Source organism: Lasioglossum baleicum, chromosome 7 (genome assembly GCF_051020765.1).
Source record: "Lasioglossum baleicum chromosome 7, iyLasBale1, whole genome shotgun sequence".
Lineage (NCBI taxonomy): Eukaryota > Metazoa > Arthropoda > Insecta > Hymenoptera > Halictidae > Lasioglossum > Lasioglossum baleicum.
Window position 1 is genome coordinate 6,145,506 of NC_134935.1, and position 15,955 is coordinate 6,161,460.

At 37.2% G+C, this 15,955-nt stretch overlaps 3 protein-coding genes across 3 annotated transcripts in view; 1 reads left to right on the forward strand and 2 right to left on the reverse strand.

Annotated features, from left to right (window-relative positions):
• Spri (Src homology 2 domain-containing protein sprint) overlaps positions 1 to 15,955 on the forward strand; it is a 267,117-nt gene that overhangs the window by 64,910 nt on the left and 186,252 nt on the right. The gene's annotated exons all lie outside the window — the stretch shown is intronic.
• On the reverse strand, positions 4,006 to 7,747 carry Obp6 (odorant binding protein 6). The gene is made up of 7 exons (XM_076426843.1): positions 7,016 to 7,747; positions 6,218 to 6,363; positions 6,069 to 6,150; positions 5,614 to 5,702; positions 5,097 to 5,208; positions 4,846 to 4,916; positions 4,006 to 4,560 (listed from the first exon to the last, which is right to left on the reverse strand). Exons 1-7 carry the CDS (start codon positions 7,236 to 7,238, stop codon positions 4,543 to 4,545), a joined length of 741 nt encoding a protein of 246 aa, XP_076282958.1. The 5' UTR covers positions 7,239 to 7,747; the 3' UTR covers positions 4,006 to 4,542.
• Obp5 (odorant binding protein 5) lies at positions 9,765 to 13,930 on the reverse strand. Its single transcript, XM_076426857.1, has 5 exons — positions 11,590 to 13,930; positions 11,303 to 11,381; positions 11,098 to 11,186; positions 10,761 to 10,872; positions 9,765 to 10,668 (listed from the first exon to the last, which is right to left on the reverse strand). Exons 1-5 carry the CDS (start codon positions 11,653 to 11,655, stop codon positions 10,580 to 10,582), a joined length of 435 nt encoding a protein of 144 aa, XP_076282972.1. The 5' UTR covers positions 11,656 to 13,930; the 3' UTR covers positions 9,765 to 10,579.

Here is a 15,955-nt window from a genome sequence, read left to right on the forward strand (position 1 = left end):
GATCTATAAATGATTGTGCCCATAATTATGAAAATGGTCTACGTCAAAATTCAAAACAATGAGTTTATCAGTTATCTCACATCACATTATTTCAAGCTAAATAAATTCAATACAAGTAATTAAACCTTCTTACTTTATCGTATACAGGGTGTATCCGTTAAGTTATGTCACCATTTTTTAGGCATTTCCAGTATTGCAATTAAAAAATGTTTTAGACTAAAGTTTCTCGGTACTTGATGAGCTACATGTTCGCATATTCTTAAATCTGAAAAAATGTTTTTTACCTAAAAAAGTAAAGGTCACCTTGAATTTTTTAAATGGCACTATATGTTTTAGACATCATAGGATTGTTTCTGACGTCGAGACGAATTTAACAGTGTACTATACTATGACCTTGAAACGACCTCAAACTTGAAAATTTTGTGCATACGTAATTTTAATGAAGAATTATTTCTTACAATATAAATCAAGTTACATTAGATGTTCGAACTGCGATCCACCTTTTATGATACAGAACTCCGCTCTTCGTATTAGATTTTTCGTTGTTGCCATAATTAGGGCGTCTCGGTTTATGTTATTACATATAGTTGTTATGCGATTTCGAAGTTCCTGAACATTATTGATTGCTGTATCGTATACAACAGATTGCAGATATCCCCAAAGATAAAAATCCAACGGAGACAGATCTGGAGAACGCGGTGGCCAACGAAGTGGACCATACGTTCCTATCCAACGATTTCTAAACTTGTTATTAAGATATCCCCTAATTATAATAGCATTGTGGGCAGGACACCCGTCTCGTTGAAGGTACATATCGTTCCTAATGTTCAGTGAAATGTCTTGCAATAAGTGTGGAAGTTTTTCTTCCAAAAAGTTCAGATATCGAGCAGCTGTCAAATTTTCTTCGAAGAAATATGGTCCGATTAAGTGACCATTTAAAATACCACACCAAACATTGACACTAATTTTAGTTTGAAAGTTGCGATCTCGTGTCCAGTGTGGATTCTCTGTTGACCAATAACGTTGATTTCGTCGATTGAATACACCATTATTTGTAAATTTAGATTCGTCTGTCCACATAATTTTCGTAAATATTTCAGGATCCTCTTCATTAGCAGCCCCGCCAGAAATTCTAATCGCCGCTGTCCATCGGTAACACGCAGTTCATGAACTAATGTCATTTTAAATGGATGATATTTGTATCTTTTCGTAATTATATTAATACTTTCGACCGACATATTCAACTGTTTTGCAACTTGTCGAATAGGCGCGTGCGGATTGGCTTCAAAATAACTGAGGACTAATATTGCATTGTCTTCGTTTGTGACGGGTCTACTGCGACTAGGATGTTTCCCATCAGGAAATTTACCACGTAAAAGCAATGCTTTTTGAAGATAACGGAACGTTTCTCTAGAAGGACAAATCCTATTTGGAAACCGTTCTTTGTACAATCTTTCAGCCGTGCGTGCACTTTTTCCACATTCATTGAAAACAGATAACATATCACATTTTTCTGCATTTGAAAACTTACTCATTCTGAAAGATCAAATCGTGATACACTAAACTACGACTGAAGGAATACTGTCTATAAGCTGATTAGATCGATGACACGATGACACACTGATGATTCTGAACCGTAAGTGATGAATACAAACATAGTATGGGAAGCGACGAGATTAAACATAAACCGAGACGCCCTAATTATGGCAACAACGAAAAATCTAATACAAAGAGCGAAGATCTAATGTAACTTGATTTATATTGTAAGAAATAATTCTTCATTAAAATTACGTTTGCACAAAATTTTCAAGTTTGAGGTCATTTCAAGGTCATAGTATAGTACATTGTTAAATTCGTCTCGACGTCAGAAACAATCCTATGATGTCCAAAACATATAGTGCCATTTAAAAAAGTCAAGGTGACCTTTACTTTTTTACGTAAAAAGCATTTTTTCAGATTTTAGAATATGCGAACATGTAGCTCATCAAGTACCGAGAAACTTTTGTCTAAAACATTTTTTAATTCCACTACTGGAAATGCCTAAAATATGGTGACATAACTTAACGGATACACCGTGTATCATTATCAATCCCTTCTTTAACACCCTGTATACAATGTAAAATGAACAAAGACGAAGATTTTATGACGGCAATCTTTCCGAACAAAATGGACGATTGCGCAATGATAACGATTCTAAAACAATTTGCCTGTGTTTCGAACGCTAGCGAATTAATAATCCATTGTTCACTGGCATAAACATGCGCAATCTGTTCATCAGGCATTAAATAAAAAATACGAAACGGAAGCGTCGATGGATTTTCAAGAACGTTTCCATCTTCAGCTATTATTCCATGCAATGATGTCGTTTTCTAATCGACTTTGTCGTCACGCGGTCAACCTTTGCATGTCGTTGTCGAATTGATAAATTAGCGTAGAAGGCGTAGATAAAGTGTCCGACCATGAGACAATGTTCCGTTTGAGAGAGCCGCGCATTGCAGCGGCGGACTGTTAATTTTGGGGCCCTGGGCTAACACAACTCAGGGGCGTACCCAATTAACCCGAATTAATTCAAGTACGCAGCTCCTCCGAATAGCGTTTCACCTCGGAGCGTGACGAATCGGACTCACTCGTGCGCCTAAGTAGGTTTTCACTTCAAAAATATAAAACAGAAATACAAAAAATAAAAGTTCCCGATTTTTGCGATTTTTCCTCCAAAAGAAAAGTGTTAAGAAATTTTGATTAGTATCATACATAAGGACATATTACGTGAAAGGATACTACAAAAAGAATCAATGCTATTTATTTCTCTTACGTATTTATTTGCAGATTAAGTAAATTAACGTGTTCAAAAGTTCCCGGCCAGTACGTTGAACAAAAAAATTGTTTGTTTTTGATTGTGTAACAATTATGCGGTACATTGTTTAACATATTATAATTAATATTTTCTAGCCATTCACAGCAATAACAGCAGCACAGCGATGAGGCATATGGATTCATTTAACCGAGTAATGTAGTCGTGTATTCCATTCTTCTATTAAATTTTGAACAAATTCTGTTATTTTACAGACTTGTAATCGAAATTTGCCGGGAACTTTTGAACACGTTAATTTACATATTCTGCAAATAAGCACACAAGAAAAAGAAATAGCGTTGATGTTTTGTCTAGTATCCTTTCATGTGATATGCCCTAATAAATGATACTAATAAAAATTTCTTAATGCTTTTCTAATGGAAGAAAAATAACAAAAACCATCGGATAGGGAACTTTTGCAAGCCACTGTCGCTCATTCAGCCCTGTGGTTAGAGTAGCCCTGTCCTAGATCCGCCGCTGGTGTATTCTTCCGCGTGGTATCGCGTGTGCTCGCGGCCTTGTTGAGCGCATTGCCAAGTTCATGCCGCTGGTTACTTGATCTTGAGAGATCTAGCGCGATCGTGGACTCCGCGATAGCTGCACACTCGTTTCCGGCCGACAATTGTGTACAAAAAAAGGAGGATTTACAGACTGAGTTGTGAACAATTTTTTGTCTCGTGACACATCAAGTGCAGCTGGAAAATTCAGTCCTGTTTCGAACAACAGCATAGTTAACACAAGGACATATTTATTGTTTATACTGTATTTGGAAATTGTAATATTTAGAAAGAGGAAACATAGAAATTTGGTTGCAAAAAAAGAATGAAACAAACATCAATTTCAGAGAAATGCTTGTATTATAATACGAATAATTAAGTACACGAAGTTTCCGAGAAAGATTAGTAAGTATGTACAATCAGTCGTGATCGAACGTATTGATACATTAGTATTAATAGTACATATAATGTTATTGGATCAGTTTACTTGATATTTAGTGTATAATCCGTTAAAGATAATAATGTTTATTTAATCTCTGTATTAATGTTTCAACAACTATGTAATTTAAGGCTGATTTAGTAGCTGTGCCAATATTTTTATTCGCGTATAATATATTGCTTGTTATACTACATGTTGTGTGTCAGTATATTAGTGCTTATTTTATGTGCATATTTACCCATTTGCCAAAATTTCGCCCGTTTTAACCATTACAACACCAGTTCCAAATCTACATTTTGTAATAATTATATATCTAATTACAAATTCAATTTTTCATTCACTTCACTGTGAAAGCGAATGGGACAATATCATACAATCCTACAAAATAGTAACACCATTAGAACGAGACAATACAGCATAATTAACAATACACGTTTCTCACATATTTTTTTTTAACATTCTTTATTTCATGTATTGCCTATGTATTTAAACTGTAGAAAATGCGCGTAACTAGGAACTAAGATCATTATTCGAATTCAAAAGAAGAACAAGAACAATTATTATTCTTTATTGGTTAAATATTGCAGGAAATAGGAAAACGGTTAATGAGAATTTACAATTCCGAGCAAGTAAATCGAGGAGCTGCTTTTCAATGGCGTCTGCGACGACAATGCTGATGACGATGATCGAATGAACGTGATCTCCATCTCGCTTTCCAGATAGTATGTATTGCCAACTTGTCGATCGCACATCCTTCAGGGAGCTATGTAGAGCTACGGAAAATAAAGTTTAATTACATTACAAGAGATTTAATGAAAGTTTAATTACATTAAAGAAAGAAAAAGAAGTTCATTATCCACGATCTAGTCATGGTGATGAACGCGAAAAAAAAGGAACAGTCAAGAATGAGTGTAAGATTTTTGAAAAGTCTGTTAACTTAAAATAGAAAAGAATATCTCCCAGATACTTTAAACAAATTACTTCCGTTCAACGTACGATGTTCTTTCGGACGTTTTCACTTTTGCAGTGTAACTTTTACAATTGCGAACGTAGCTTACCTCGGGATCTATATCCCAAACACATTTGCCAAATTCCCACGCGAGCTCGCATCCTACCACATCCGTGGGCACTGCAACAAAATAACAGAAATCGTAACATTTTTGCGTATAGGCAACCAATAGTAGGGGTGGGCGGGTACCCGGAAATTTCGTAATTTGAGGTGAAAAATTAAAAATTCACCCTACTTTTTTCACGCGACATACGTGCCTCAGACCCCTTAACCCATTAGCAAAAACATCATACTTCGTACCTCGAGCTCTGCAAACTTCGACCGCATGCTCAACACGCGGGACATATTTTTCTTCTAACATGAGGCGAGAGTTCTTAATGAACCAGTCGTATTGCACCTCGTCGTTTCTCACCTGAAAGCAAATGGGTACTTTGTATTAATAGACTGTTCTTATTGGCACTGACAAACAGAATAAATATGTGTGTACAATTTCGCAACTTACACATGAACTTACGCAAAAGTAAATTAGGCTGATTTATTAAATATATCAACATGCTCTAAACTTTGAAACAGCAGCGCCGATAACAATTTGTTTGAAATTTTCTAGATCAGCTGACTGCTTTTGAAACATTCTGAATAATTTTCCTTCACTTGTTCCGTAAAGACAAGTGTATTCGTAGGAATATATTGTGTTTAATAAAATACTGTTACGATGAAAAATATTCACGAATTCTTTAACAAGCTCTGACACAATGGGGTTGAACTTTGAAAATTGGAAAGACAATCTTGTGTATTCGTTGGAAGGAATTTTACTCACGGTTTTCGTCGTGCTGAGTATGCACAACATGTAGCACATCAATCTCTCGTCCTTCGGGAACTCGCCTTTCTGTTGTCCATCTAATAGTTCTGTGCGATCAAATCATAAAATGTTATGTCACTTTGGTTAAACAGAGCCAGAACGAGTTACACAATGTAAAGAGTTTATCATCACTAGGCAGCGGATCTTTATGCAAAATAAAAATGTTCTACTTGAATTATAAGATACTGGAGTGAAATAGAAATTTATTATCTTTCTTAGTGTAACAGCATTTTTAAATTCTTCTAATGTTTCTACTACACCGATTCATATTTGTCGTAAATCCATAAAGATCCGCTGTCTAATCATCACAAAAGATCACACACAGAGAATTGATCATATCCCCTCATTTCCCGTTTTCTACTGGAAACCCAGATTTCATTAGACTGTTCAATGAATTTCTTGGTTCGCCGTACCTTTGGTTGCATTTGACTTCTTCGCGCAAGGTTTCCTCAGGTTCTTCACAGTGTTCCTGACTTCTTCTAAGGTCATTTTTTTCTACGAATGCAAAGCAAGTCACTTCATCGCATAATTCGCGAACAGATAATGATCGACTTTCACTCACGCTCTCGGTTTCCCAGATGGTCACGACCATGAACAGTAACCCGACCGCGAAAACGATGCTGACGTTCTTCATTTTGAACTGTTGAAGCCCAATAGACAGCTCCACCCCTAGATATAATTGTAGGCTACTTCTGTAGCTGACTCCCTCTGCAAACAGACATCTAATAGCGCTGCTTCCGACTATGAAATATTAACCCTTAGCGTGGTGCTAAGTATTCAATGCCATTATTCAAAATATTCTTTACATCATTAAATTTTTTTCTATCAAATAAATTACTATTACATTTCAGTATTGTATCAGGTTAACCCTTTGCGCTCGAATTGTGACTCTGAGGCGCCAGTAAAAATTGCCATACCATTATCCAAAACAGTTTTAATATTATTAAATTCGTCTGCATTCTATAAATTGTAAAATGCTCAACTGTTAGATATATGAGGAAACAGGTTCAACTTGATGTGCACAATGTATAAAAGATTACACAGAATAAAAATGATCTGGGTTGGAAGAAATGTCTTGATTTTGGAATGAAAATTGCATCGAGCCCAAATAAATGAAATTAATTAGAGATTCTACAATATAATTCGCGTTAAAAGACAACTGCGTGATAAACGTGCCCTAATGCGTACCAGAGGCTTAGCACTATCCGCAGTTGTTTGGTCGACGAAAACAAACACTGGAGGAGTGAACCACTAATCTCGAGCGAGAGGCAAGAACCTGTACCTTTTTATATTCAGTGGCACCGGGCTAACCGAGTAGGAGAACAAACAATTTTTGTGTCTTTAGAGACACGCGGCTCACCCATGATTAGTCCGTTGACCGTGTGATTAAAATGTGCCCGCAACCTCAATTTCCGAGGATGATCCCAGAGGTTAATAGCTGCGCCGGAAAAGGAGGAGTTACGCGGACCACGCAATAAGTTGCGCCAGGATACGCTGGGATTATGCAATCGTTGTATCATCGCCACTACCTCCAAATTATACGCCAGGGTGTCCGGGTGCCCGTACTCGCAATTCAATTTCATTCAAATTCAATTTACGCGATTACTCTGCTGGCACGACTGAAATAATTCATTTTCACGCGTTCAACGGTGGCAAAGAGCTGCCTACAGTATTCTCTCCGTAACTGTCGCAAACGTCTCTGCCGAGACTGTGAAAATGGTATCCCCACCGCTGGGGGAATAAATTGGAAGCAGTCAAGCCAGAAGGATCCAAAAGATTTGTAATTTTTCTACATTTTGTCTTCTTTTTATGCAACTTTTACCAACTCACAATGGGCTAGATCGAGAAATTTAGTGACATTTTGTTATAACTCTTGAACCATAAGAGGTATCGGGATGAAATTTGCACTAAAATTCATTAAAAAATAGTCAATTTTAACTGTAGACAAATACAATTTTTTTTCTATTTTATTAAACAATAATTTTTAATTAATTTTCATTGATATTTTTTATTAAACTAAAATTGTTTAGGTATAATCTTCCAAACCATTTTTTATTGACTAAATATGTATTTTATATTTATATTTCATACATGTAATGTTTTTTGGAATACGTAAAATATAAATTCGAGAAATCTTTTTATAATCAATGCATATAAAATGTGCTGAGGAGGTAAAAACGCCTCACAAGCGTGTCAAAAGATGTTTTTTATAATATTTATTATAATCATAAATAATTTTTACCATTTAATTGTTTTAAAATCATGTCCATTCTATATATTATAACCTTTGTTATTACGTATTATTTCATGTATGTGTAATGTGTTTATAAAAGATAAAAATATGAACAAAAATGTAACAAATATAAAAGATAAGCCAATTAATCTTAGCAAAACGTTTTTAAATTGATGTTAACAGGTAAACGTTTGGTCAATTTGTTTAGTTTAATTAATTATTATTAAATCTGCAGCTTCTGGATACCTGCAGGCATAAAAACCGAGAGTAAAATTATTACATTCAATAAATATTGTCAGATATAAAATGTAATTTAATTAACATACTACTTTATCTGCATAGATAAAGTAGCATAAACATCTCGCGTTTCGTTAATCTAAACAGTTCGCTAGACGAGTCTCTTAATTGTTAACTATGATTCAATGACAGATATACTTACCCAAAACCAGTGATACTCACTAAGAAAAACTAAGAAACTCTTAGTCCAGTTATATTATATTACCGTTCATTATATTTTTAACAATAAAATTAATAGATTACTTATATTATTGTTAAAAATTACATACTTGTTTTAGGTAGGTATGAACTTTTAATGCAGTTGCAAAAATATTCATATTTGGATGGTATTTAATTACTTATGTAGTACTATATGTGAGTTGTTATGCGTCAGGTGACACGTTCGGATAACTTCAAACACTCATAATTTGTTTAAACAGATCAGGTCGGATATGATTTGTGTGTAGATATGTACAGGGTGTAACAAAATTTCGTGTCATGGTTTTGGCAGATGGTTGTACACCTTCGGATCGGTGGAGATTTGTTAAAAGAAATTGCCGCAAAATTGACTTTGACCTTGAAATTTAAGGTCAAATTTTTTTATGTTCGTATCGTATTCTACTCACCATGGAGACCAAACTTGTCAAAGGAACCATAGGTCGCAACTCAACCGTTCTCTTATAAAAAAATGTTAATTATTTTAACGTCGTCTTCCGTTCCTTGAGTTGAGAACCATAATGATTTATGACTGTTAACAATCGTCCTTGAACAGCGGCTTCGATTTGGCCACCATTATTTGGTAAACGGAACGGATGTAAACAAATAGAGGACAGTAAAGCCGCGTAAACCCAAAAGAATATGAGCACGAGCAACTGCAATTATATATACTCCTCTTTCCTCCAATGAATACGAGGTCGGCCTGCCCTCCAATGTCCAGGAGTAATAACAATTTCAAAATCTTGAAAACGTTGCTCCAATCTTTGAAAATCCCTTCTGTCTGGCACATTCCTCGGGTTTCCTTGTCCGGTATTAATTAAATATTCACGATATATATTGCGAGCTAAGGTGTAATTTCCAAATGCCTCATCAATAGCCTGAAGCGTCTGACGCACGTTATAACGACGCACGTTATAATTTCTTCTTCTACTTTGCATAACTGACGTCTAACACTTTCTACACGGAAGATCAGAAAAGACTGTGATTATTGGCAGTGGTCATCTGAAAGTTGTGATGTTTACTGTCCTCTATTTGTTTACATCCGTTCCGTTTACAAAATAATGGTGGCCATATCGTAGCCGCTGTTCAAGGACGATTGTTAACAGCCATAAACCATGATGGTTCTCAACTCAAGGAACGGAAGACGACGTTAAAACAATTAACATTCATTTATAAGAGAACGGTTGAGTTGCGACCTAAGTATGGTTCCGTTGACAAGTTTGGTCCCCGTGGTGAGTAGAATGTGATACAAGCATAAAACAATTAGACCTTGAATATCAAGGTCACAGTCAATTTTGCGGCAATTTCTTTTAACAAATCTCCATCGATCCGAAGGTGTACAACCATCTGCCAAAACCATGACACTAAATTTTGTTACACCCTGTACAGGAAGGTCTAATGAAAACGATCTAATTTGTCCGTAGAGGCCTAATTAGTTCCATTAAAAGATATACCTTGCAAATTCTAAGAAAGTATATAGATTTTATTAATTTCATTAATTATTAATTTTTAATACATTGCGAGCGAACATTCCCAACTAACAGCGTTAATTGTTACCCCAAAGGACTGTTCTTCATTTACACAAAAGAGGCAGAAGACATATTAAATGGGGTAATCAGGACATCTCGATGAAAAGAAGCAATTTTTGGCTGAAAAATACTGCATCCCAAGTATCTATCTTTGCGAATTTATATAAGTTTTTGTGGACGACCTTAATTTTTTCAGCTTTGATGTTGATGGACATTTAGGAAGCCATACAAATTTATTAGAAATCGATATGAGAAGGTCGACTTTTTCGTGAAATGTCACTAAATTTCTCGATCCAGCCCACTCTGTGCATCGGAAAGAATACTGCGAAAACCCGAAAATGTTGACCAACTTCCTCTATACTTTTTACTGCTGCTCGACTTTGGTTTCTGAGATATTTGCAATAACCATGGGGAAACTATGAAACCTTGATTTTATTTAGTCGGTGTCTCTGAAACCGAAAAGCTTCATTCACAACGTTATTATTCATCACAACATGGAAGTTGTGTTTTCAATAATATGTAATCGTTTCCAAGCCAGCATGTTTATTCTCGGTCATTAAGCGAAATAATTTTACAAAATAAACTAATTATCGTTGGTCACTTTCTAATGGAACTCCGATCTTTTCAATTCAAGTTGATCCAGGTATCCACTCGGCTGTGCTTCGATCGTTTAGGGGAAAAAGAACACTTCCGGATCTGCATCGTGGACGCATTTCGTGTATAGGTAAGCCAATTGGCAATCGTCGGGCGCGTCGAACTCTGCGCACAGAGAATCGAAGGTTTAGTTTCATGTAGGACAAATCACATAAGTACAAATCACATATCTCTACCCTTTGAAATGATAGTTTTACCTTTCGTTAAACATCCTTTTATTGCCTCTTTGATTCGGGGTGTCGACTCGGGCGTCATCGTCGCATCCACTTGTCGCAAGATCATTTTGCCATCAACGCCTCCATTCTTGAACTGAAGTGAGAACGTGAAAAAATTAATTTTGAAAGAAAACGCAAAACCTTGAACTTTTAACATGTTTTCAGCTGTAATAGTAATAGTTTTGTAGTTGTTTCTTATATAAAAATATCCTGTGGATTCTCTTGGTCTTGAAGAGGCGTATAAAGATCAATTTTGAATTTAGTACATTCGAATTGTGGTTTGAATTTATCGTAAATATAATTATCAATTGTTCTTTACACTTCTCATTGTCTGCATGATGCACAGTGTGTAGCACGCCACATTAGGGTCGTCCGGAAATTCTCCTTTTCTCACTCCCGAGGCCAATTCTGAAAGTTCATACAAAAATCGATTCCACCCCGAAAACTCAGCTATAGCCTATCCTTAAGAAAGTACCTTAAAACATTTGTAATTTGAACTCTAAATATTTGATAGCTAAAGTTACCTTCGGTTGTGTCAATTTTCTGCAGGCAGCCCCTCCGCATCGAATTCGCCACCTTCTCCAATTGTTCCTGAGAGACGGCCTACGATTGATAAATTTAACACATTATGTAGTCCCTAAAATATGTAGCTTTAACTGTATTTCAAAAAATTTCATAAAACCAATAGCAAATTCACTCAGGAACCAACAAATTACACCGAGTACTATGTATAACCGAATTATTTGTTCTGGGATTGCTGCTTAAAGAAATCGAGTCGAATTATTTTTCGATAAATCGTGACTGAACTTACACTGTGCACAGGTTTTAGCGCGACACACACTAACATAGCCCCGAGGAGTAGATGTCTCGCGTGCATATTCACTTGATAATATTGGGAACAGTTTAAGAGCAACGATAAAGCAATCACTGTTTCAGTTAGCTGGCTATCGCCTTATAAACCTTCTGCGGTCAACTGTTCACATTTTGATACACCGCGAATAGTTACTTACCAGTTTCACGAAGATTAAATGATTAGAGGCTACCGATGAAATTACGATGGTAATCGCTGTTTTCGGTCCGTTGACAAGCCCGTTGATTTTATGTAACGGATAAGAATCACGTGTTTCCGGAACGATTGCGTAACCTTACACTGGAGAAACGATTTTCACGAACAAAATGAATTTTTGAAGATCCAGTTCGAAGCTTTTCTTTATGCTATCATATCTAACTTGAAGTGTAGTGAAAAGCCAACCCTAGAAATGGCAACCCTAGTAGAGAACAATACGCCCTGCACGTCTTCCGATCTAAGGGGGTGTCTTCGGGCCGGGTCTGTTCGGGTCGCGGTTTCCACGCTCTAACTACGCGGAGCAAGTTCGAGATGTTTGCTCCCTTTGTCCCGGGACCCTTCCGCGCCAGGAGACTCGCGTTAATGTCGAACCCTTGTATCTCGGGGACACCCTTAAAACAGGAGCATCTGGCCAGAAACCACCCCCGCAGTCGCCATTAGTCCGAGGACCACTCACCGTCGGCTCGATAATTACGTTTTTTTCCTTCGGTCCTACTTTCGCCTCGATTTCGTCTCGACGCGATTAATTTCCACCTGATCGTCTCCTCCAGATCTCTAGGTTCCCTCCCCGTTCATTCCATTCTCCTGTCGGAGAGAGGTTGTGTCACCCCAAATTCCACCCTTTCCCTTTACCCCTCGGACAGGGCTGAGCGAATTCTTTGCTTTCTTTGGAGATCCGTAGACTCCCGTTGCCTCTAGATACCTTTGATTCCGCTTTCTGAATAAAGCTTGTAGGCATCGAGTGTAGTGAAGTGGACCTGTTCCATCGAATAAAGTACTGCCAGCAATGAAACAGATTTGTGCGCTATGGTTGAACTGTTTCAGCGAATAGTTTCTTCTGCAAGGGTGATTCAGCGAAGTGTGTCACCTAAATCACAGACGAACCATTTGCTGTATGACGAAATGGTTCAGACGAAAGCTGCACGGTTTTGAGAGTAACATACAATGTAATAATTAGAGACTGCGGATTTTATGCATTTATCACAAAGATGGGCACGTACAATTTAAAGCAGCGGACATGTTAAAAATATTATTGACATCAAGGTATTAGCTCCAGCTTAATAGTCTTGCAATCAATGCAAACATTGTTTATTTTATATAAAGATCCGCGGTCTAGTAGTATAATCCCAACAAAAACATGGCCAGTTTATGGCCATTGGTTTAAAAGGTGTTAGGTAGCGGGCAAGTTTAAATAATCTAGCCCTCCATGTAACTCTTTAAAAATTAAATAGCGTTCTTTTAAATTAATTTTTACATCTCACAACTTTTTAAGGCCATAGAAACTTGGCTCCTGTTTACAGGATGTTTTTGTTGGGATTTCACCAATTTTTGTTGACATTTCATCAATTATCAAGTAGGTATCAATGAAAAAAAGCTTTTCTAATCTGCAAGACAAAATCCAAATTTAATGTATAACACAACATAAAATAATGTTTGCCCCCCGCCGCGCCGCTATAGACGATGCTCGGTGCAGTTTCTTTTGTTTACGTTAGAGCGATTGTCTTTTTCATCAGTATTTGTTGCGACTTCGAAGCTAATAAAACGTATATTTATGTATGTTATGCTGCTATGTTCTATCCTACGTACCTATTTCGTAATGTTTTTTTTTCAATACAACCCCTTTAAGGTGTAAAATTTCAAACTTTGATAATTATTCCTTTGAGTGTTTGTTATGGTGGACTTATGTACCAAATTTCAAGCTTGTAGGTCAATGGGAAGTACCCAAACGGTTTTGATGATCTGTCAGTCAGTCAGTCAGTGACAAATTTAGCGATTTTTGAGGTCCTATATCTCGGAACCTACTAATGTTTGAAGATTAATGTTTTGTCAATATTGAGACATGATAGCATTTAACAAGTGTACGAAATTACATCTCTCCATCTGTCTCCAGTGCCGAGTTATAAGCCTCTAAGAAACGGCTAAGTTATTTCGTGTAAAAGGAGGTATGTAGTGCGAGAACTTGGCTGGTGCACCACCGTGCACCCAGATTAGTAGACTGCGGATCTTTATACATTTATAGGAAAATTGAGTAGGTGAAATTGAAAATTGTAGAAAAATCTAAAAAATTAAAGATGTTAATATGTAATTTCTCCTCTATTAAAGGGAAGAAGTAACATGTAATTTAGTTTCTATTTCTTGCAATCAATGAAGACAATTTTTATGTTGCACAAAGATCCGCAGTCTAATCATTAGTTTTTTCCATGTTGATCTTTTATTGAGATATAAATACTACCTAAAGTTTCTTTATTGCAAGGATATTTTAACTTTGTGGTGAAAGAGAGGATATAATCCTGAACAAAAACCTATTAGGGTACACGTGTTGAAAAACTAATAGTTACTGTACGTGGAAAATAGAGAATCATTGGCAGACACTTGCCGATCGCGATCGGACTGGATCGTCGCGGAGAAAGTGCACGTTATGATTTTGCGGGCCGTAATTTTAAAAACGGGAACGCTGGGTCGAAATGTGGGTGAAGGAAGCCCGGTATTGCGCGAGCAAATTCTTCGGGATCGATTCGGTGTCGCCTCGTGTCGAAAGTTTTGTTATTGCCAGGTATTTTTAGTCGGCGACGATTATGTAAAAAAGTTGATTAAACGAAAAACCATTCTGGCATTCAGTTTCGACTTCTCGTGCGAGATAGCCCACTGTGCGCCGTTCGCCAAATCCTATTAGTTAGTTGATGGAAGTCGGGACAAATTAGGAGAGACGAAAACGCTTTCCAAGAAGTAACGGGCCGGGTCTCGTTGAAATTCCTGCGGAAGGGTTGAACAACAAAGGGAAGCGATCGCGTCCGATCCTGTTTCTGTGCGCGTTAACGAGCCGACAATCTCGGCTCGCGTGCTCGCCTCAACTAGCTTCATCCTGTAGGCGAGGGAACACGGAAGAAAATCGGTGCGCGCGAAAAGGAAAAGAAAGAAACGGGTGCGACTGGTAGCAACGTTCAGGAGGAATCGTGGAAATGGAAGGACCGCGATCGGGCTATGAGAATTCCGTGACCCCCGACAGCCGCCCTAATTAAAAGCCTGTAATTAGCTGTAACAAGCGAGCTTGCGTTTCGTGGTACGAACGTTGCGTAACGAACATCTTGTCGATAAGCCACTCTTTCGTGTAGAATTACAATAATTCTACCCCGGTGCGCTGGGTACACGAAGTTGGATGGTAGATAGGACAGAGCGGATCTTATCCGGCTATACTTATTTTTTTTTTAAGTATTATGGAAGATGTCCGCTTATTCGCCTGGCGTATGATAACCGTTATTAAGAGTAACTGTTCTGACGAAGTTCTGGCGAGTTTTCTCCTTGCAAACAACAGTACTTTTCCTCATTCATTTTCTTGCCAATATTTATATTATTTGCAAGAAAACATCATTTACATATTTTACATAAATAAATAATCCGTTGAATTGGTGAAGGTATTGGTTACAAATAATTCTGTTCCACATTACGCTTTTTAATACGAATTCAGGGTGTCTTACAATTTGTAATTGTTACGTTATACAAAGTAACTATGAACATACGATAATATTTTCCAGTGTTTCAGTACTCGGAGAATTGATTATGAAATAATAAGCAGTTTCGATAAATCTCAAGCAACTTTTATTCCACATTAAAATGTCTGAATTCGATTTTTTATGTTTCGATTTCACTTTTCTCGTCGAAACGAGCAAGGTCGTTTGTCTTTCAACCAATTACATCTGCCGGGAACATTTCACATTTTTCACACAATATTGCAACCCACGTCGTCGATGGAATGAAGAGGCCCGTAAACCGCAGCTCGTAAAAACGCAACGTAAATGAACAGTCCGGACTTTAACGGGTTCTCGAGACGAGCGAGACGGTAGTGGGTCCACACTGGGTAGAATCATAGACGAGGTATAGGAGTAGACGTAGACATTCTCTGAAATACCGACATCGATATAAACAACTCGATTTCTTACGCCATCTACGCTGAAGAACGATAAATGTGCAACTAGATCCACGAGAACGTCAGGCCATACATATAATGAAGTCTAATTAGGAGAGTTCACAGTGGTGGGGGTAGTCGATTGTAATTAAACTTTTTCTGGCGAATCTAGAGCAAATATAAACAGACCCATGTCCGAGCGTTTTT